The sequence below is a fragment of the Helicoverpa zea genome, chromosome 2, assembly GCF_022581195.2.
Source record: "Helicoverpa zea isolate HzStark_Cry1AcR chromosome 2, ilHelZeax1.1, whole genome shotgun sequence".
In the NCBI taxonomy this organism is placed as follows: Eukaryota; Metazoa; Arthropoda; class Insecta; order Lepidoptera; family Noctuidae; genus Helicoverpa; species Helicoverpa zea.
In genome coordinates, this window is record NC_061453.1 from 7,917,661 (window position 1) to 7,940,504 (window position 22,844).

The following is a 22,844-nucleotide window of genomic DNA, read 5'->3' on the forward strand; positions in this document are numbered from 1 at the left end:
AGATTCGTGCAATAATATACTTTCACTTGCTATCTTTCATCACGGTCTTTTCTATTTGCATTATTCTTACTTTCAGTCACTTTCCTTGCATGCACATTTTCCTGTTTTTCTAGTACCCTAAGGTATTTTAAACAATGTTTAGTACTTTTTTAAATGAATGTTTTTTTTTAAACAATACAATAGTCTATTTGGTGGAGCCATGTGCTTCCCCATTTAAGTATCAACTAGTGTTTATTTAGTGGTTTGATTACCTTAAAGTAAAAACATTTAATAATTAATTCAAAATAGAACTTATAAACTTATATCTCACACAAAGGTTCCTATTAGCTGCAAAATAGTCAGGGTTTTAAGTCAATACCTGTATGCCGCATAGACTTGTGAGATGAAATTAATAGTCTTGTATCAAATATACCAATATTTTTGTCCCACAGAGTTACTAATATAAAAATAGGTTTAAACAAGAAGAATGTTACATATTAAACCTTTTAGCTTTATGAAAATTACACGATTCATTATCAAAGAACGTACAAAAAACACCGTAATATGCACAACAATTGTATTGGACTTCCCCCGTTTATTTTTCCTAGACACTCATTCAAATGTTTCCTAATCAAAACATATGTTACAACGGTCACATTTATTTACATCAAAAGCTATGCATGTTTTGTTTCATTACATTTTTATTATTACATTCATCCATTCTTTACAGTTTCTACAAGTTTAAACAAGTACCATTGCATCACTATTTGTAATGCTTACTAATACAGTCATACTAAGATAATAAAAATAGTTTTAAGTATAAAGAAATCTTTATATGACAGACTAACAATCTGTATATACTAGAGCTTAATTACATGTATAAACAAGAACACTTCATATTAAATCAGATTACACACAATGACATACTGAGAAAATTGAGTCATGGAACAATATTTTAGAGTTTGAAGTAGGGTAAATACGCCAAATGTCGGCCCCCTTAGAGATTTTCTGATTGCGGTTCGCTATAGCACCGTCAGTTTCCAACGAAAGATAGTTTCTGATGCGGTTTTGGATAGTTTGATTAATCTATGTCATGTTTATAGGCATAAGATTGATATTTCTACGAAAAGAAAAAATTAATAAGGCTTAGATGCGTCGAGAACAGAAAAACCCTAAAGTCGGCCATTCACGGCCCAAGGTCGGTTGCGTTTTTTCCAAATGTCGGCCAGGTATAGGCTGTTTTAAATTAAGGCAGTGACAAATATTATTAACATGATTTATTTTAGCAGAATTATAATATAATACTAAGTATACATTTGTAATTGTATTTGTTTAATTTATAGTAAAATATTTTTTTGTTTCCCCTAAACAAAAAAAGTCGTATTCACGACCAACCATTTATATTTTTTAAGCTAATAAGAACGGTTTAATAGATAGCAAGTATCAAACTATAAAGCTACCATAAACATGCCTACAATACTGTCAACTCCTACATTTAAACTTAACTCCTATACGATATAATGAATTATAATAAATAAATTATTTCATTTTGAGAAAATGAAAAAATATAAAAGTATTTTTTCATCAGCCTGTATAGTGGCGCTTGAGTTCGAGGCTGGTCGACATTACGATTATTTACGATTCTAATGTCGGCCCCTATTTCTTGTACCTTATTTCTCGAGATTCAACTAATATCACCCCGGCCGTTATTTGGCTATTAAACGTAAAATAGATCTGTTTGCCTATAAGCTTTGCAAATTCTCTTGTTAAGCCAACGGAATTAGTACAATAGGAATTTATAAAATAGACTGCATTTGCTTTAAGTCGGCCACGGCCGAGACTCCGGTTTTAAGTCAAAACTGTTGTCCTAATGGCGGCCTCCTATTTTTCCTTGAAAAATATACGCAAAACGCTGAAAAAACTATTTTAAAATATAGTAAAAATAACCCTTTAGTGACAATCAAGCTTAAAACAAAAATAAATAAATGTTTTATCGTTCTAATATCAATCCCCAAAATGTGAGTATTCACTTCGAGTAAGCTACTTTACGTGCGAATTTGATGTTTCAACGGCGCAATCGCTACTGACGCTCAGTATGAGAAGAGTAAGTGACAGAATCGGATAGTAACGATTTGTACGTATAGAGTATAAACCAAGGATGCAATTCGAGGAGCAAAACTAACACTTAATTACCTTTTGAATGAATGCAAGCTGAAAATGTACAGACGGCCGAAGTTTGGGGGGAGGCCGACATTTGGCGTATTTACCCTATTTAGGTGATAACTAAATACAAAATTATGTCAACATAGCAACGTAAAGGAAAATTAAATGTACATAAAAATGCATAGTATGCATCCTGGCAAAATACTAACTTGAATACAAATGTTTGAGCAAACTCATGAATGGCTGCTCGAGATTTAAGTACATTTAGATTCTGTGCAGCCTTGGCAGGCAACATACTGTGACATTAATAGTTATTCTAGAAATTTATATTAAAATTAGGTACAGTATGTATCTAAGGTATTTTCCATTCGAAGCAATACAGAACAGATCAGTTAATGTAGAACAGCTAAATTAAAATTGAGTAAAAAAACATGGCAATTCGTAAAAAACTTGGTTGGCAGTGTTTTTGCGCGGCTGCACAAATGTCACCGACAGAGGTGGTAGGTATATGCAGTCGCGACATACGGAGGCGGTACCGTGCGCGGTAATTAGTGCGTTAATCGCACTAACCGGGTACACAGTTGATGCAAGTGCGTTTCCGAGAAGCCGATCAGCGGAGCTCGCGGGAGGAGCGGCAAATTGCCGACAGATATGTGTGCCGCCTGTCGGTAATTGCAAAAATCACTCGCCTCGCCGCGGAACGAGCTTGTGGTCCTTGTATTACAAGAACGACTCGTGTGTGCAACTACTGCATATCTAAATACATGTATACCTGTATAGCTCACCTGTAGCATGTACTCGGATGCTGCCGACTGCAGAAGTGCAGATATTCGGTTGAATCGAGCACGTAAGCAATGCGACATGTTTCGTTTATCGCGGCATTATCGTTTCCACGTTATTGCCGATCCCATTCTCAGTAAACTTGATAGCTTTTCAAATCGCAGAAACGAGCGATATAGCGGCATTTTACCTTTCCATGCAATATTAATTTTGATTCAGTATTCAGAAATCAACTTAGTTTTAGTATCGTTTTTTATCAAAAGCATGAGAAAATAACTCTTTATACACAGTAAAGGATTCGAAATTCTTTGATCTAGTGGTTTCAATTAACCTTAATTAGGTACTTACTATCGATTTATGCAGGTATAGGTACCATCATTGGCTCTTATTTGGTGGGCTAACCAACAGCGACACTCCCTCAGTTTCGTGCTTACCTAGTTCCCCAAGGCTGAACATGATTGACATGTTTGTCAAACTTCCCAGCGACTGAAACGGATACACAGGCGGAATATTTCTAATTAAAGTCTATTGTGATCGCCGTGTAATTGTTACACGATAATTTTACATCGTCGATTAGGTATGATTTCAACGTAGTCATGTACCAAAAAACTAGTCACTGCATTGCCATTAAGTATTGCTTTTCTAAGAACGACTGGGTTAGGGCCCCGTCACTCGCGCAACTACCAATTCTCGGAATTGCTTATACCTAGGCCATTTTATTTAGTAATTCCTACGAAAGATTATTATATTTAATATTCAGATAGGTTTCAAACGATTCTTATTACTTATTTCAGGTTCATGTATTTTTAATCTGAACTTTAATACAATCTTTAATGAAAGTAAAGGGGTTTATAGACGCACTTCATTTATCATTGCGTAAAACGTCTTAGGACCTACGATTTTTCAATAAAAAGTGCCAATACTTAGCGCAAAATGCAAATCTATAGTAATATTATAAAGCTGAAGAGTTTGTTAGTTTGAACGCGCTAATCTCAGGAACTACTGGTCCGATTTGAAAAATTATTTCCGTGTTAGATAGCTCATTTATCGAGGAAGGCTATAGGCTACTTTTTATCCGGGTTCGTGCAGTGGTTTCCACGGGATGCGGGTGAAACCGCTGGCAGAAGCTAGTGCGCTACTAAAACAAATAAGTTCGTACATGCACAGTAGGAATGTGCTAGCGTTAAGCAATCACTTTAAAAAAGGCTATATACCTACATAACATATGAATTGATAATACGACGATTCTATGGAACCTACAATAAATCTAACCTATTTAATACCTAGGTAATATTGCATGGGTTCCGCGTGCGAGTAAATTCACATGCAGACTTTGCAGTGAAGAAAGAAATATCCAAAGATTTTAATAAAATGCAGCATATGACAAACCTGAAAGCATTTTTTGAAAACTGTTTTACTTTTGTCTCAAGTTTTATTTCATTTCATACAGCTCCCGGATTTACACTTCATTCTTTCGCTAAGCCGTCTTACCGCCCGCTCACTTTTCTATTGTCTTTTACTTTGAAGTTTCTTTCAAATAGCTCAAAACACAGCTTACGTCCTAACGGTATTAAGAGTCGCGACAATTAGTACAATGTCAATTATGCTAGGACTGACTATCATAATAAACTTAATCCTTGTACCATAGTGTGGTACTTTCTGTCAAGGTCGAAGTGATCGATTGTTCTATCATGACCGTGTTCGAAACCCGTTACAATTTCTAGTAAAATACAATTACGTAGGTAGGACTACTAGTTAATTTCTATTGTATTTCATGAAACAGCAAAACTGTTCAACTTTATGCCGAGTTACATAAGAACCGTAGTCGCAGTTTGTTTAATTCTGCGAATTTAGGTACAGTCTGTTAAAGTTGTTAAATTGATTTTCCTTCACCTTTTCCTTGCTACTTTTTTAATGCGGTTTAGCTATATTTGTGAAAATATTATGCGAACTCGGAAAGCATACTTAATTGAGCCATGTTTCCTTGTTTTTTTGATCGTTGATATCTATATCGTAATAAATGCAAACTTAAGGGAAAATGTCAAAATATCCATGTTTATGTCATACCTACTTACCGAATGAATGCGTTCATTAATTTGGTGAAAAGTGATACAACGAAAAATAGAGCTATAAGTATGCGTCTCTAATTCAAACATTTCAAACTAGCATTTTGTTCAAGATGCAGAATGTTTTAAGTGTCGGCGCATACATTATTAACTTCTATTAATAGCCCTAGGTACCTACAAACTAAACCGATCATAAGTAGGTTCTACTTCAAGTTACTAAACTGACGTCAATTATGTTTTCTGTACTTAAATGCAAGTGTTTACCTGGTTATTACTTATTTCATATGTCTGTTGTGTTTTTTCAGAGAATTTTCAGTAACTAACACAATACGCATTACAATCCAAGGAATATGAGTCACTGTAAACGTACCGACTTAGTGTTTAAACCATTAAACATTTAAATAGTCTAAAGGTTATTAAATACTTGTCAAGTTCAAATTGTGTTGTTATGGAAATTACAATTGGTGTACAATTATACATATCCACAAATCCGTCCATATCGAATTGTCAAATCCATGATTTTTAGGGTGCGTCCACATCTGGCGAATGCGCCGCGAATGCGCAGCACGCGAGCCGATCGCGAGCTGTCCGCGAGCTGCGCGCGTGCATTTTTGTTCGTGCGCCGCTTCTGCTTGGCCCGCGCGCAGCTCGCGCGCGACCTAAGCGCCGCACGCGAGCGGCGCGCAGGCGGCGCGCGACGTCTGCCATCTTCGATAGTACTGAGCCAATATACGGAACTGTAAGGGCGAGAACTGATTGCGCGCAGATCGCGCGCCGCTCGCGCGCTCTATACGAGCCTTGCGTGAGTTGCGCTAAAGAGGCGCACCGAACTATTGCAGTGACTGCACGCGCGCAGCTCGCGGACAGCTCGCGATCGGCTCGCGTGCTGCGCATTCGCGGCGCATTCGCCAGATGTGGACGCACCCTTAAGTTTATAAAATGTACAGCTAATCTTGATTATAAAAGTGTTTAATTAAATCCGACCGCTAATTAATCTGCAGAATCCAATGTCAGACGTCGTGCCTACAAGCAAAGTTACATACTTAATAATTAATACTTCAATAATCATTTCAGAAATGCAATTTTCTCATTCTGAGAAAACTCTATTATTAGAATATGTATTTCAATCTCGTTTCTGAAAAGGCTATTATTTGATATGGCTCTCTCTGCCAAAATGATTCTAATCAACCTAGTAACATGCCCATGTGTCTATTAAACATTCGTTAGATTGCGTCATTATTTGAAACAAAAAAAATGTATACAAAAACAATTACTTAAACAGGTATTTCCCTATGTGATTCATTGTGTACTTATGCTATGATTACGTTGTGACGGCTAGAATGTTGATTACACTCGATAAGAAAATATCTCGTCACCATAATTCGACTTGTTATCCTCCACATAATACCAATACCCTTGTACACCCTCAGACTGATTTGATATTATTACTTTCACATGATTGCGCTACGTGATCCATCATTTTTGTTGTTGCTATATATTGAAATTGACCTACTTATGTCTTTCTTGCTGCCATGACAACCCTGGTTTCGCCTACAATATATTTTTTGTGTTTCTAGGATGCTTCAATAGGTCAAAATGTGTGTACGGACAGCGTGGTGTGGCCTACTGGGCCTGCTCGCTGTGTCGGGCTTGGCTTCCGCACAAGGGGCCAGCTACTGCTCAGTCAACACCTTCAGCACGAACACCACGTGGATGCAGTTCACCAAGGAGCCAGTACCCCTCGAGTACGGCTTCGAAGACAAGTTCAAGAGCATCCACTGCTGTGTGAAGGGTTACAGGAGTATTGAATGGTAAGAATTACTCACAGTTTGCTAGAAATATTCCTTTTATTCAACACGCCCCAGCGCTAGAAGTGGGCGTCCTGCCTCAGTGTCAAAGTTGTGTTCAGCGAATTTCCAGTCGCTTCCTGTTAGCATCGATATTGCTTTGATATCCTAGAACAAGTTCCAATGAAACAACACTTTTCACGGTATTAATGCAGCAACAATTTTCCGAACCCAATGCAATTACTTTAATGTAGGATTAAAAGCAAAACCTTACTGTACTAAGTAATGTTTTTTTTTTGTAATGAACCTTGGTATTGTAAGTTTTATTCATAATCATTAAATCTTGAACTTTATTACTTTATAAGAATAACAGTTTTCCTTAAACACTCTTTGAGAAAGATTTCCTATAGTCCACAACACAAAGACAAATTAGTATGAACATAAAATAATCGACATAAAAAAGGTATCATTGGAGTTTATTCGCCGTTTACCTTTGCTTGATAAAAGCCTAAACAAAAGAAAAACAACCTTCATATACGTTAAAAACATCGAGTTTCCGACAAGAAACCCACAAACGTAAATATAATAAGTTAGCTAGAACTTTTTATTATAGCCGGAAACCTGCCAATTGCATGCCGCCCGTGGCGATATTTCATTCATTTTATTTATCGCCATAAGTATTAATTTGTATTCAATGTATTCTCTCTCCGCTTCAATTGAAGCATTTAATTATTGGGCCTATTACCTAATTGAAATGTTATTGTAAATAGAGCCATGATTATATTTTATTTCTCTAATAAAATCATCATAATAAAAAGCGTCAAGAACCAAAAATGATAAAATCGTTCGAAATTTCGGTACGGTGGTACAGGCAGGTGTGCGCTACCGCTGCCGATAAGCACAAAGCTTCTAGGAAATAATGTCCATTGTGTGCGCAAAAATAATTGATAATCGCCTAGTGTGTCAATGGGCATTGCCCCCACTCCTTGTGACCAATGCTGCGCTTACATCGCCGCCGCCTGCCGTACCGTCCACAAAATATTAATGACCTCGGCCGTGAGAAATAAATATATCGATAAATGTTACTTACACGCAAGTCACATCTAGACATAAGGTGACGTCATAACGAGCCATGTGAATGAAACAAAATTGAAGCAGATTTTTATTGAATTGACATTATAGAGAAAGATGGAGAGGTTTATTTATAGCTGTACAATTCGCAGAAAATGCTAGACTTATTGAAATCTCTGCGACGGAATGATATGACCGTAATCCTTTGTGTACTGGATTTCAATCTTAATACTCGTTTTGCGTATTGAAATTGATCGGTTTTGCTTAGTCTAAATATTTCAGTTAAGAATACATTAATTCACCATGTCTACACGGTACTACGTCTTTCAATATTGCAATATAAACTTCATTGACAGGATTTGAATCGCAATGGATCTGTTCCTACGTAGATGTCAATAATACGTTCGTTTCGATGCAGGAAGACCCGGTTCACTGATCTCTTTTGAACCCTCCAATTGCTAATACTATCTGCAGATAAGTCTACCTCTATGTATAATTTAGATCATAATTGAAAACGCTTGTTTGAAACCCATTCCCATTTGAATTATAATAGGAAGATCTTAAGTTTGCGCAAATTAATTTGGAAGTTGCCAGACAAAAAAGGACGGATTTTCATAAAGTGCATGCATATGTACATATTTCAAAAATACAAACAGCCGAATTGAGAACCTCCTCCTTTTTGAGAAATAAACAAAAACTAATAAAATCAAAATGTCGCTTGCCAAGAGAGTGCTGTAAAAACGATCAGTTTCCCATATCCTCTCTTTTGGTATGTTTAAACACTAGCTTCCCTCTGCAGTTTCGTCCGTATCCCAGGGAAAATTACCTGCACATAGATTAAAAGTTATATTATTAATAGGAAGTAGGATATTACATAAAAGGATGTATTTCTTTTTGATGAAAAACTCAGATAACCTTGCCAATATTGACGTTACAGTGAGTGCCAATTAATTTCATGCAGTATGCGACACAGTGTGCGCTGTAATTCTCAGTAAAAGTTTTAACAATTATGCCCTTGATGAACAGTTTGTGGTTCCAGTAACCGCGCTTTCCTGTAGGCAAAGTAAAAAATCAATTGGTATTGCGATTTCATCGAATTGCCTCGTCACACGTGCGCTATTCAAAGTAACTGTGTTGCATTGTTTGTGCACTCTCTGCTCCGTTTTTAATTCAGTCGAGGAAAATTAATTTCCTGCTACAACCTTTTATAAGTGCTTCACAATGCGGACGTCAGTATGCTCTCGATGAAAATGAATTAATTATATTGCTTTAAATTACCATATTGAGCTCTATCATTTACTTATCTATCTGAAGATGTGTCCTTCGCGCCACTTGAATAGCAACACATAACTAATAAAATAACTATATTTCAAACTTTTAAGTAAACTATTGCCAAATAATGTCAGTTCGCACTTATCTATATTGTTTGGGATAGAATTATTACTGAGCATAAATCGACGGAGCTGTTATTTATCAATATGTACGGCATGAGTGCACCTGGTGCGAAAACAAGTACGATTCTCAGAAGTAGTGATTGCTACTCGTTACTCCGGCCGCCACCCGCCGCCTGTCCGCCGTCACCACCAGCATCCATCTTTGATGTATACCTGAACTCATATTATAACCGAGAAAAATACATATTTTACTCCTGCAATATAAAGGTTATGCTCACGTACAGCTCTTGGTAATGCCGCCGCTACGAACAGTTTATTGTTGACCAACCTGTTTTTTGCAACTTACTAAATAATTCTAAGATTGTGTCATTCTGAATATAAATAAAGATATAATAATCTTTACAATACCCGAATGAACTACATTTATTTGCGTGACTCAAAACACTTGTGATATGAAAACTCTAGGCCGCCGGACCAATGGATTATGTCATTATCCACTTGTAACAACTGGTTAAATTGCAAAATAACCATAACATCATCACGCACCTCATGAAAGTTCTCAGTAATGTGCAATTATTGATTTCAATGTACAGTCGACAGATAATTACGGAACATTAAAAAAGCCTGTCATTGCATAGCAATATTTTTCTGCAATCACGAACATAAAACCCTGTCTATCTTTAACCTAGATTATTTATTTTGGAATAACTTGTGCATCACATTACAATGACTGCACCCCAGCTACATTATCGCAATTGATGAATCACGATCACCACTTACTTAATCAAATTACCGATTACAATTGGTACGATATGGCAGCCCTTGTTTGGCGCCACATTTATCAGATTGATGCGAACGAATCAATCGAGTAAATTATGGTTCCTGGTCAATATCTTCGTACGCTCTTGCTGAAAAATTGCCTCTACATAACTCTTGGTCAGCGATTACTATTGCAATTTTACAATATGGATCTTGGATGTTTTGCACGTGGCTATTGAAAACAAAGACGATGGTTAGAACACCATGCTAGAAACAACCCTTATCAATATGTATGCCCCTAGTGCTATTAGCCTGTTAGTTTTGTCGTGTCTTTGCTACGTTTTAAAGAACTCTGAGCACAATAATCTATGGACAATTACTATAAGCGTGATTATCATTTCCCTTCCAAAATCGCTCATGCCATCATAGTTGTTCACTAATCAATACCTATAACTCAATAATTATTGGCTTCTGTCTAAGTTATGGATTCTGATTATATTTTTGTGTGGGTTTGTAGTACATATGCAAAATGTTTGTACGCGCACAGTCATCTAGAGGTACATGTGTGTTGAATGTAGTCCTATTCGCGGATTGGCGTAGTTGTGCCAACGTCACAGTGATTTCGCCATAAAATAGCGACACGACTACGCACGTGGTAGGTACTTGCTTACCGGAGACAATTCCGAGAAATCAGTAAGTAAATAGTTTCATAACAAACCAAGCGCGTTACACAGCGATCGAATCAATAAATTAATATGCATAATACTTATGTATAAACAAGTCACTATTGTACTTTAGATTTTATTGATTCCAAGGATTTTATTGGTTTGATTAATGCATACAATGCAGGCCGTAAAATGGATAACCATCCCTTTGTTTATGTAGCTGCTGGTCTTTGTGTAAGGAGATACGATGACTGCAGAGCTGATAGACAGCCGGACACTATAGCATGACAGGTCGCCGTTTACTGGACATTACAAACTGGCATCGTAAACGCAGATTATCACAGCCATTGACAGCATCACCGACACTGACAAGGCAATGACTAATGAGTAGCTGTAAGCTGGTACTTAGTATAAATTAATGCGTGAAATTAGTTCGCTTGACATTAGCGATTACTGTAATCGTGCAGTTAGTAGCATTAACGTCTTGTTGATGTTAATTTTTATTACCTTTGACGTTTGTAATAGGCAATTTTCTTTTTTTACCTCTTACTAATATAATCGTCAACACGACTGTGTGGCTTAACTGTCACATTCCTTACTTTGTGGTTAAATGGAGTTTGCGTGCTGAAACATTAAGAAAATGAATTTCTTAAGCGAAAAGTCTTTATTTTTTAAGCCACTGGTTACTGCAAAGTAAATAGTGACTTGAATAATGAGAACAGGTGTCCATCGATGCGTCTAAAGTTTGTAGACATTTCGGGGATTGCAGTGAATCCAAGCGCTTGATGAGAATAACTTGCATAATGTATCTCAAATGCTTATTCTGAAAGTCTTTGTTGGTCGTTGTACAACATTAATCTATCAAAGGCTATAAATCTTGGAGTGGACTCAGGCTAGGCTTTCGCTGCGGTATCAGTCACGAGGGCAGAGCGAGAGTGACATGCGCATGTCAGTGTCTTGTAATAAATCCACCGCCAACGGCGCACACGCCAGAACGGGTTACAGCCTGGCAATTTTATTTTATTACCCCACTTTTACTTTTATGTTAAACTGCTTCCTACTGATTTAACCCTTTATTTTATTCAGTCTTTACAGGAGAGAATTAGATACTGTCACTGTTTTTTGCAGAAATAATATTACATCCGTATCTGCCTGAGTTCATTGAAGCAGTTCAGCCAAGACTTGATTAATCACTTTTAGCTTGATTTTAGATTGGCCAACATTGAACTTTATCAATATTCGTGTTGTCATACTGACTACAATTCTTGGTACTGTCGTGCTAAGTCAATGTTGGCGATTTTTTGTCACGTCTGATTGCTATCGGGCCGATAATGATTAGCGAGAAGCCACAATCTTGATATAACTTGTAGCGGATGTTCCATTGAAGTAATGTTTGTCTGTTGTGCGGAGCCGGGTGGAGTGTACCGTTGGGTCCTCAGTCTTATTTAGTTGACAAAAGCTTGTTGTCGTTGTGAATAGTGTGCGGGTGTAGCTGGCCGGTCGCCGGTCGCGGCCGGTATCTGCGAAGGTATCGCACGTCGCCGCAAACCTGTATTGTGGCGGTTCCCGGAAGGCTCTTTGTTGCGCGCCGCCTCACCCCGCGCCCCCCGCCGTGCATCGTCCCCCGCTGCTGCCTGCACCGCTGCTGTGGGAACGATGAACGATCTCTCCTGCTCTTTACCCCACTCGTAGCTTGTTTATCACCGTTAAAATTTAAATGTCACGCATCTGTCTCTTACACACATCGAGATAATACCTACCGCAAATTCATTCTATCATTGAAGTCATTCTGTGATTGACTGTATTGTAATAAAATTATTTTGGTGGTGTGAAGTTTTTGTAAGAAACTTGTTATCTCTCAAAGTCAACAAACCATTCACAGAGAGCACTGTTTAGTATTTTATCTTGTAAAAAAATACTGCACATTTGCACAGATTATCGCAAGGAATCGTCAAAACGGTTTTTACACTTTCTTCTCCCATAAATAATGTAAATGTTGATACACGCTCATTCGTTATTGCGTTTTACTGTAAATGTTGCTCATTTCGTTTTGTATATTATTTGGGTGGTTTGACACCTTGCTCAATTTCAATTGATGTGTCAATAGAAGCAGCTCCTCAAAATAAGTATCGGACTCTCTAATGAAGTGGCCATAAAATACACAAAACGACCATGGACAACCCACTGGGCCCAAATAAAAACCGACAGCATGTCCTGACACGTTCGAATGACTCGATTTGTTCATCCGATTATTTTTAAAGCTCGACTTTATAACCGTCCTCATTCAGGTAGTAGGCTTCACTTTGTTTTACAAATTCGGTGATTGTGTTATCTACTTAACACCGTGTAAAAGATTATTTGAAATTGATACTGTTTGCCCTCGATCTTTGCCTATTTCATCTACTGAAATAATAAACATAGCTAAGTTGTATCATTGAAACGGAACGGAAATACAATTAAGATGAAAGCTAACGATTTCCTGAGCGTTCTCGGATCTGGATAATTAATACTCATAAATGGATTTCTTGTAATCAGCTCCTTGAGATAAGTTTTCGCATCTACCTTTACTATTTAGAGTTTTCAAGATCATCAAAATTCTTCTAACGGAAACAGGTCATTATGTAGAACTGAGGGAATTCTCGATTTAAAATTCCCAGACAAAGCGTTCGCGATCGGTCAGCGTTGATGAATCAGCCATGAGCCAGGTCATTTCTTTTTGTTCGTAGTATGCTCTACTAGCACACGGGACGAGAGGTCGAGGCTGCTCGTATGCGCACGCCACTCTTCACAATGGACCGTTTTATTTATCTACAATATTGATCTCCCTTAAGTTATTCTTTTTTCTCCCTTCTAAAGTAGGTAACAATTCCTTTGTAAATATTTTTTGTTCACATATTTCACCGTAGTTGTTATAGCAGACAAGGAGGTGTTCCGTATGAATAGAACCCCCAATTATATTGTATTGTCCTCCAAGATTGCTCCCGCCGCCGTATCCTTCAGTGGAGGGTGTTTGCGTAACATTTGTGATGCTCTATTATTCGCCACTTTAATTCTCGAAAGCGTTTATATCTTTACAGCTTTTGATCTATGATGTTTCATGAATAACATTACGCGAATGTGTTCAATTTATTGTGACAAAGCCTTTTTTAGATTCCTTTGAGTTGGCCCTAATGTACTCGTATTTTAGGTTTTCTTAATAACAATATTTCTTCTCAAACCTATCTTAATTCATAGTAATATAAAAATTCTTATACATATAGTCCGTTTTGTCCAGGAAACATGAAAGCCTGCAGGCACCAGTAAGTTCGAGGACGTTCTTCGAATACCTCACAAATTAGTTATGATAAGCGGCTACCTGGGCGTCTATCTCACGATCATTAAATGGCTCTCGTCGTCTGTTGTGACACTCATGTCACATTGATGTGCCACATTTCTTACAACAACCACACAATCAGTTTTTATATAAGTAACTTTGTTTTTAGACATAATGAAATACGTAAAATTATAATTTGTAATATGATTTATACGAGCACGTCGGACTGTCATTTATTTTGAACTCCATTGCGTTTATTTTCTCGGAACAAATAGTCAAAGACCTCATCGCGATGTGTAAAATAGAAACGCGTGACTTTACCGGTACGCGACTACGCGTAATATAGCGACTTCATTCTTTGGAAAGCTGTGACCAGTAATGATTTCAAACGGAAATGTCAGTTTGCTGAGATCGCATGGTCGGGGCTCCGAGCAGCGCTGCAACCACCGGCACCGGTCCGTTCACACGCCGGTGTTTTTACTTCTCAAATACGTTCTATTCCAATAGCCAATATTGACATGACATGGATCGTCGAGTGCGTCCCCATTCTATAGTTTTTGTCAACCATTGAGAATTTAATCACCGTGTAATAATGTATTCTGTATTCAACTTAACGACATAGTATTTTAAATTACCAATAAGATTGTCCAAATAGGTAAGCAGTTACATATTTCTTTCTTTGTTTCATATCCTGGTAGCAATGAAGTATTGACGCTAAAATAAAAGATCATTGTAAGACCACCGTGTCGAACATTAGCGAGGAATGTCGCTCGCATGGGAAACCCGATATAGAACCTCGGGAGCACGGGACGGGGAGATACATATTAAATGCTTCATTGTGAACGCCGTGTCATGATAAAAATGAATGTCACATAATATTAGCTTCTCGAGTGAGAATATTAAACGCAAGGAATGCGATTTTTTGCTGCGTCGATACGCACATTGAATCTGTGAATCGATCGCCCCGGTGTCAAAGCACCGGGCCTGAGCTTGCGTCTGCGTCGGACACTTAATTCTCGCCCGCATAATTCATGCAACAATAGACATTGCACAGTCGTCGAATCGTATGGGTTTCGAGAAATGTGGCGCGGGCTCGTTATGACGCCGGTGCACGTCCAACAAATGGCTTCATCGTGAAAATTAACATTCGGCCAGCATCTCGGCGGGCGCGGTCGCCGCCCCTCGCCTCCTCCGCGAACAAATATTGAATCGTCGCCGTTTGGGGACCTCCACTGAGGTGTCGCCTTCTCGCTACACGGGGACGAGTCAACAATTTTTTACTTACTCATTGTTAAAAAGAATTCATTCATGCTAAACTATGCTAGGTTAATTGTAATTGAAAACACGCTCTCCGTTTACTTGATAGCGTCATATTTTATACGAACACGTTGCAGTGTGTAATATCACTCGTTAGTATAAGTATAATATTACAAATCATATTACAAAATATGTAATTAATAAAGTAGTTTTGAAGTTATACACATTTGCAATATAATACCAACATTAGACTACTGCCACTATATAATTATGACTATGATTTTAGTTATCATTCAATAGTCAAATATTATATAATAAACCTGCCGGAAGACCGGCGGACGGCAAGACAAGTTTTCGTACCATTTCAGGAATTCATTTATAAAAAGACTTAGACCCTCTAATTTTACAGAAGTAAATACTACTTGTACGATAGATACTTGATGAAATTCATGATGTTAACCCGTTGTTCCTCATCGTTGATATTACAGCTCTTGTCTGTCAGACATAGGTCAAATATGCTAGCATTGGCTTTTACTTTAATTGGCTATCATCGTATACAATACAAAAGTATAATAGGGATGAGGTGAAATTAATTCTAAAACTAACTAGTCCTCTCCTCACCTTCTAGTCTTTCAAGACAAGTAGATATCCTTTCTAGTAATTCTTTGGGGCTTCTTCTTGAGGACTGCTAACGATCCACGATTCTGAAGCTGATTTTGAATTGAGTAATTTTGAGGGTTCTGGTTACAAAATGGTCACCCACCTACAGATCTCTGCGTAGGAGCTAAACTATGATGGATCAAATGATGTGGTATTTACTTGAATTTAAATCGTAGTCTACTATGCTATTGTTGTGATTTAAAACATTGTACAGTTACCGGCACGGATATTGGGCTCTCGGCGGAAGAGTGGGGATCGCTTTGCGCACCCGTACGTATAAGGCAATAAGGCAGTAAATCGCTTCTGCGCAGGTGAAGGTCAGGGCTCAATATCCGTGCCGATAACTGTAATCTACTTGGTCACTGGGGGCACAAAAATAAGTCTTCATCTTCCTCTTGTCCTTATCCCAACTGTTTTAGGGTTAGCGCAGCATGCTTTCTTCTTTCATAATCTTCTATATTTGCCTTCTAGCCATATATAGACTTACACAATCCATCCATTGTTTCTTGGGTCGTCCTTGGGCCCACAAATAAGTCTTAAATAATATATCAATAGACATCCTTTGTATCAAGGATGACAAAGCAAACATAACCTTTAATAAATAATTTAGAGGAAAAAGGTCGATAACATGAAAGCTTTCAATATAACGCCGGATTGAATGTAGACATACGAGCACAGACATTTTAAGGCTACTTAGTGCTTATACGACGATAGAGTGTCGCTAAGTTAGTATATAATGTAGGTACTACCCACTGAACTTAAGTACTACATATTTAGTGTTTTAGTAAAATATTGTTCACAAAGAATGTCTACGTCAGAATGCGTCGTTAAATGAGTCGCGTAGGTGACTACTTCTTGGTATCTCACTTAATTGCCACTCAGATATTTAATAACACTCACAATGTCATGTTCGCAATTTACATAAGCTTTTTGCCGGAGCTATAATTGTTCATTATAATGTCTCGTAACTCGAGCCTGTTCTCGAGTACTAGGGAATTATCCTAATTCAAGGTTAAACGCTGCATGCAAACCTTTTGCTTATTACAATAACACTCAATGTTTCACTCAATAGTGCATGCCAACAGCCTGCATTTAGTGTTTCATAAATAATTCTATGTGCGTCGATGCCGCGAACGATTTCGAACATCCTGATGTAACTGACATACGAAGTAATTCTCAATCGCACAGCGCAGCGCATGCTAGTTGGTGGGATTATTAGGTATCGTCGGCTACCAGGAAGACTAATTGCACGAGTATGTTTGTCGATATATGGGCCGATTAGCGAGAAGATGCTTGCGTGCGTGTAAGATCCGCCGCGCGGCCGGCCCTGCGGGTGCCTGCTGTTGTCCAGCGCACGCAATCACGCACATGAGCTTTCTAGCCGCTCATATTGCAATTTCTGCGTAGCAGCCAATGCAGTGTAAATGTCAATATCCTATACTTAATGCATTTAGAATATGACGCATATCTCCGAACCTATGAAATAATATCGTAAATCGAATATACGCTATCGCACGTGCATCTTGGCAGCGCGGTGCTTGGTGGAACTTATTATGCTGTCACCGTATGTCGTGCGTCCGTCGGTCGCGACTATCTACAGAGGTGGTCAACGTATATTACGACCAGCACGCACATTATGTCTGAATTATTTTATAATAAGTGCATTTACCAGTGTTTTCGCACCGCGATAAGAGCATGCTAACTTATGTTGGGAATACTGACAAAAAGTTGCTCATCTGAGACCACCAACAATATTTGTTGCGAGTTTACGACTTCATTTTTATTTCTGTGTAAGAGACTCGATTATGAAAGATTGGCAACAAAATAGAAGAAGATTCAGTCATTACTTCGAATTGTTCGGCCGACTAACCTTTGTTAAATACTTTTGAATGCTTAGTTACGTCCGCTGCTCTTAGAACGATCTTTATCAGGAATTGTGAGAATCTGAGAAGAGCAGCGTCGGCGGCAGCCGGCAGCCGGCGGGCAGCGCCCGGTGCCATCCAAATCGATCATTTTACGCACCCGACGCGCATAATGAAACAGTCATTTCCGGCCGTTTCGCGGAATTGAATATTTAATATTTCGCACAATCGAGTGGTCGCCGTCGGGGCACGCACGGACGACACTGCTGACTGCCACTACCCTTGTTAGTATTCGTCGCGTGACACGAAGCAATAATAAATTCTTGTGCACTTGCAGTTTCACGTAGTGCCAAGAAACCGCGATCGGCTACCGAATGCTAAAATGGGTATTGTTTGAATAAATACCATCTACTGTTTCGAAGAAAATGATAAATGGCAATTTATTACCATATTACAAGTAAAATTGTGGTTGTCCAAGTACCTAGACAAAATGCAGACAGTAACTAAATGGCATATTTTCGCTACGACTGGTACGAGGCACCTCTTGGTTTAGAGTCATTCGGATGGCGACAGTGGCGTTGTATTCTATAGAAACATTTATCAAATGATAGATTTCCATAATTGGTAGATGGTTCCTGTTTCCGATTACGCGATACGCTCACTTCATTTAAATACAAAAGCGTACCTGTACATTGAATACCGGTAGCTCGGTGTGCGTCCGCCCGAAATTAACTCCTATTCAAGCGCCTGTGTACAGCGTATTACGTAGTCTGCGCACACGACTGCTTCACATCGACATTGAAATTCGTACTAGAGAACTTTTTTATGAACATCGCGGCTTTATTAATCCAATAGCCACGTCGTAAATACTTAGCTAACTTATACTATAGGAAAAACGTTCAAGCAAGGCGTTTTATTCAGCACTCTAGTACACACATGATTATTATTATTACACACACACAATTTTTTTTATCGAATAACTATAACGTTTTTTTTTTTTTAAAAAAAAAACAATATCTTAATGTAGATTTCAGAAACCCCGTTTTCATTATTGTACACATTGAAGAAGTACAAATTACAAACAAGAATATATTAATACTTAAACCTAACAACACGGTTTGATAAGCAAGAGAAAGCAAAAAAGTACAGTCATAGTGTGTTTTATATAATTTCACGGTAACAGGGAACACGTTAGGAAAAGCAGTTATCATAGCTGAATCGGGCGCGTACAGATGTGTCGCGGACGTCGCGCTGCCGATGTTCCCAGGCGTGGCGAAGCTGCGGCGGCATTCCTTGCCCATACGCAGCCGGCCGAGCCACCTGGCTGTTCCGGGACGCGTCATTACCTGCCTGCAGACTACATTCCCTGGACACCAGGAACGCAAATACAAACTACCGCCTTCCTCTCCAAACTTTTTCTTTGCGACTCATGAACATGACAGGTATGACAAACGCTCTCCCGATGTAATTATTAAGCCTGCAACGTTTTTCATACGGATAATTCTATTGATGTAGTTGGAAGCCGTTTTGCCTTAATACATCTTCTTGTTAAAGGTATCGGATAGGGTATCGACTTTAAAATTAGCTACATATTCTTAGGTCATATCTTCCTGCTGCATCGCTCTGTAAGTTTAAATTAGATGACAGCTTGTTTTCTTACTCGAAACAAACAGACTCATCATGACTAATGTGGTATCACAATACCACTTGAGAACATCACTTTTTCGTAATGTTTAGAAACGGAAATGTTTTTGTTATAGGTTCACAACACGTGAGACATGTAAAGCCCAAACTATAGTTATGGAACGATTGGGTTCCCAGAAGTATAACTGCCGCGATCGATAGGATGGTTTTTGTATGATTACGGTTATCATTTAATTTACAAGAAAAACAGCTGCGATGCGAGGCGCAGTTCTAGGAAACAGTTAAAATACTGCAAATGTAACTATTTGGGTTATGGTCAGGCAATGACGCATCGTCGTGTACAGTCTGAATCATTTTCTAATAAACTGCATCATGTAGGACAAGGTGGTCGTGAATACAGTTTATTGCGTTTTTTGTAACCGACACGCCCCTTAATCGTCCGTCCGAGGTCAGCAGTAAGAGAATAATGTCTGGTTGAGGTGGTCGCAATACTGTGTCCTTTCAGTTAATGGCGAAATGGTGCATCAGCAGCTTATGTATGTCCATTGGCTAGGCGTGCGGTACATACAGTTGTCGCGGTCGGCAATACGAGGAACGAGCTGCGTCGTCGCCGGGAGATACCGCCGGTTTCTCGCTCACCTGTTATGCGATCAACTTTTTGTCGTGGACTCGGTACTTTGCGGTTTTTCTAATCGCAACATTCAAGTATTCACGACGCGCATCCCTAAACCGCACTAACTGTATGAAATTGCTACACTTGCAGCATGCAACGCTAGTTTCCGATGTTCCAAGTTATTGCCGCAACACTGTCGTTAATACATAGGCACTCAAACGCAAACGTGTATTTACACTTGTACATATAATTACGAGTACCGCAAAAACGAGCCGGTGCATCTTATTCTCATTACTCTTTAACAGCTGTTGCCTGTCTGAATAAATGGCTGTATTTAGATTTATTGCTAAGCGAAATGTATCCGATGACATTCGAAAATTGCATACGATGAAATTTATTGGAAATCGATATGTAAGTGTAAGATTTATAACGACGTCGAGGCGAGGCGTGCGCGAGTGTGCCGTGGCGTCTCAGTGGCGTGGCGTGTCCCGATCAGCGCTTTGTTGCCGGCGCTCGACGCATTACTTTTCTGCTTGTTAGCTTTACAACAAGCAATAGCACCGTTACTGCAAAATGGGATCATATTTTCTGGTCTAAAGCATGTTTATTCACTTTAGTAAATTAAAGTAATGCGTTAAAGTGGTAGCAGCCATAAATATCTGCGCATTTTTCAGTTATCTCATGATCTTTTCCTTATACAGGAAAGCTCGTCATCAATTCTACATTTACAATTTAGTAGACTGTTAAAATGATTGAATCAGCATTCCATATATGCCTTTTATGCTTTAACTTTATAATAACATATCAATTGTTCAATGTTAGGTTTTCCATTTCCCACAACATATAGCGATTATTATTATTGTCATCGGTGCGTGACGGGGCAGGCATGCGATTACACTGTAATGCAAGGGAGCGACGTCATTATGCGGCGTGTGTGTGTGTCAACTGTTCGCCAGAGAAGTATAATTGCGGTTGTTTCAGAGAAACGATCAGCATGCGAATGGCTCCGCCAACAAAGGGTTTAACCACGTAGAGAGTAGAGCGCGCTCCGCCGTCGGTTCCTCCGGGCAGTGTCAATTTGGCATCCGCACCGGGGCCGCTGCTAGCCCTAATTATTTCGAAGAATTGATGCAACGTGCGCTTCTCATTAGCCGCTCTCTTTGTCCTCTTTATAAAACCGTAATCGTATCGTCTTCCAAATGATGTCATCAAAGTTATAACACGGAATGAGTTCGCCCTTTACTCACAAACGTGTCGGCTGCGTTATGTTAACAAATGCTACTAGTACCATTTACCATTCATGAATTAACATTCCTTTCCATGATCCATTCTCCACGATGTCGGCGTTTATTAATTGACATTTGCTACAAATTCTTCACAAGCCATTGATGGGAGATATAAACATTAAACATTTATAGACGTGGTGTCTGTTGTACGTAAAAGGCTTTAATTAAGGTAAATTGATCAATTCGGAATGACCCATCATACGGAAAGAAATATTGTAGCCATAAGTAAACCATTTTTTGTTCCCAGTCCAATTGGGGTATTGTTTACAACTCAAAATTACTATGTTTCTCGTCGGCCTAATTAAAATGATATACATTTAGATTTAGTTAATTCGAGGTGGACTGTGGAATGGAATCCACTTGCTAATAGGAGGTTGTAAAGATAAAGAGTTCGTTCACCTTTTAAAATCATTACTTGAATCTTGACTAATTCTCAGTTTTTTGTTAAACCACACTTAGTTCAAATGACGTCATCGGTCTCCCACAAAAAGCCGGATACATTGCATGGCTGTTATAAATAACAATGAGCATTCGCTTATCAGCTGTAGAGCTAGAGGTATCATTAAACATAGCGAGACGTCACATCTCACGCTAATCACTTTATTAGGGATTTTCCAAAAGATTTGCCCCGTCACTATGCGTTTAGCAGTCTAGTGTCCTGGATGAATTCACGAGCTCGAGCGCGTTACAACCAGCACACTTGTTGTTCTGATGCAACCCTCCATATCGTACGTACCTTCTCATTTGTTGACACATACTGCAATAACCATTTCACACACCACCAGAACTCGGACATATTGTAAAATAATTGAGTTTGATGTCATAAAACCAGACACGTATGATTAGGCAGCTATGTAGACAGATACTCAAAATGGACACAAAATACTTTCCTAGAGGAGGTCTATAATTTAAATATACTAGTATATCGGGTTTAACCGACGCTGTAACTAATTGTTATTTCGAAGCAGACTTTAACATAGCATAACTGGACCAGTCAGACAAAAAATAAGATATTGCTAAGTACTGGAGTCCGAAATATAAAACTTTGTTGTTAGAAATAAAAAATGAACTCAAAAATCTCTCGTTGACCTGGTGACTGTAAGATTATTACTGAAGGAAATACATCAATGGTCTCTGCTATACTTAAGTATAATAATTAATAAAATAGTTATAAATAACTGTGAATAGATTTTTCCAATGAATGACCTACTTACATCTCGATGCGGATCTTGTTTTTGTATTGATTGCTTATAAATCTAAATCAAAGGATTCACGTACATACTAACATGCGTTGACATTTTAATTTTTACTTTTAGAGCTTGCTTTGTCTGTCGTATGTACTCTTTTGATTGTGCTTATGTCTTGGCGTGTATGGGATTTCCACTACTTAAAATGTATGTATATTTAGCTCGTTCGTTTGGTATAAAGTTCCGTTTGGTAATTAAAATGAAACTAATTTTATTATCTCAATTATATTTCGATCAAGAGGTTGGTTAACCGGAATCCTATAGATGCAAAATGTGCATTTGCAACGGGTTTTCTTGG

The 22,844-nt window shown here is 38.4% G+C and overlaps 1 protein-coding gene across 2 annotated transcripts in view; it reads left to right on the forward strand.

Annotated features, from left to right (window-relative positions):
• LOC124641661 overlaps positions 1 to 22,844 on the forward strand; it is a 43,304-nt gene that overhangs the window by 425 nt on the left and 20,035 nt on the right. For both annotated transcript variants that reach the window (XM_047179835.1, XM_047179833.1), the window contains exon 2: positions 6,566 to 6,799. In XM_047179835.1, the coding sequence (XP_047035791.1) occupies positions 6,585 to 6,799 (215 nt within the window). In that variant the 5' untranslated portion in view covers positions 6,566 to 6,584. The remainder of the gene's footprint in view (positions 1 to 6,565; positions 6,800 to 22,844) is intronic.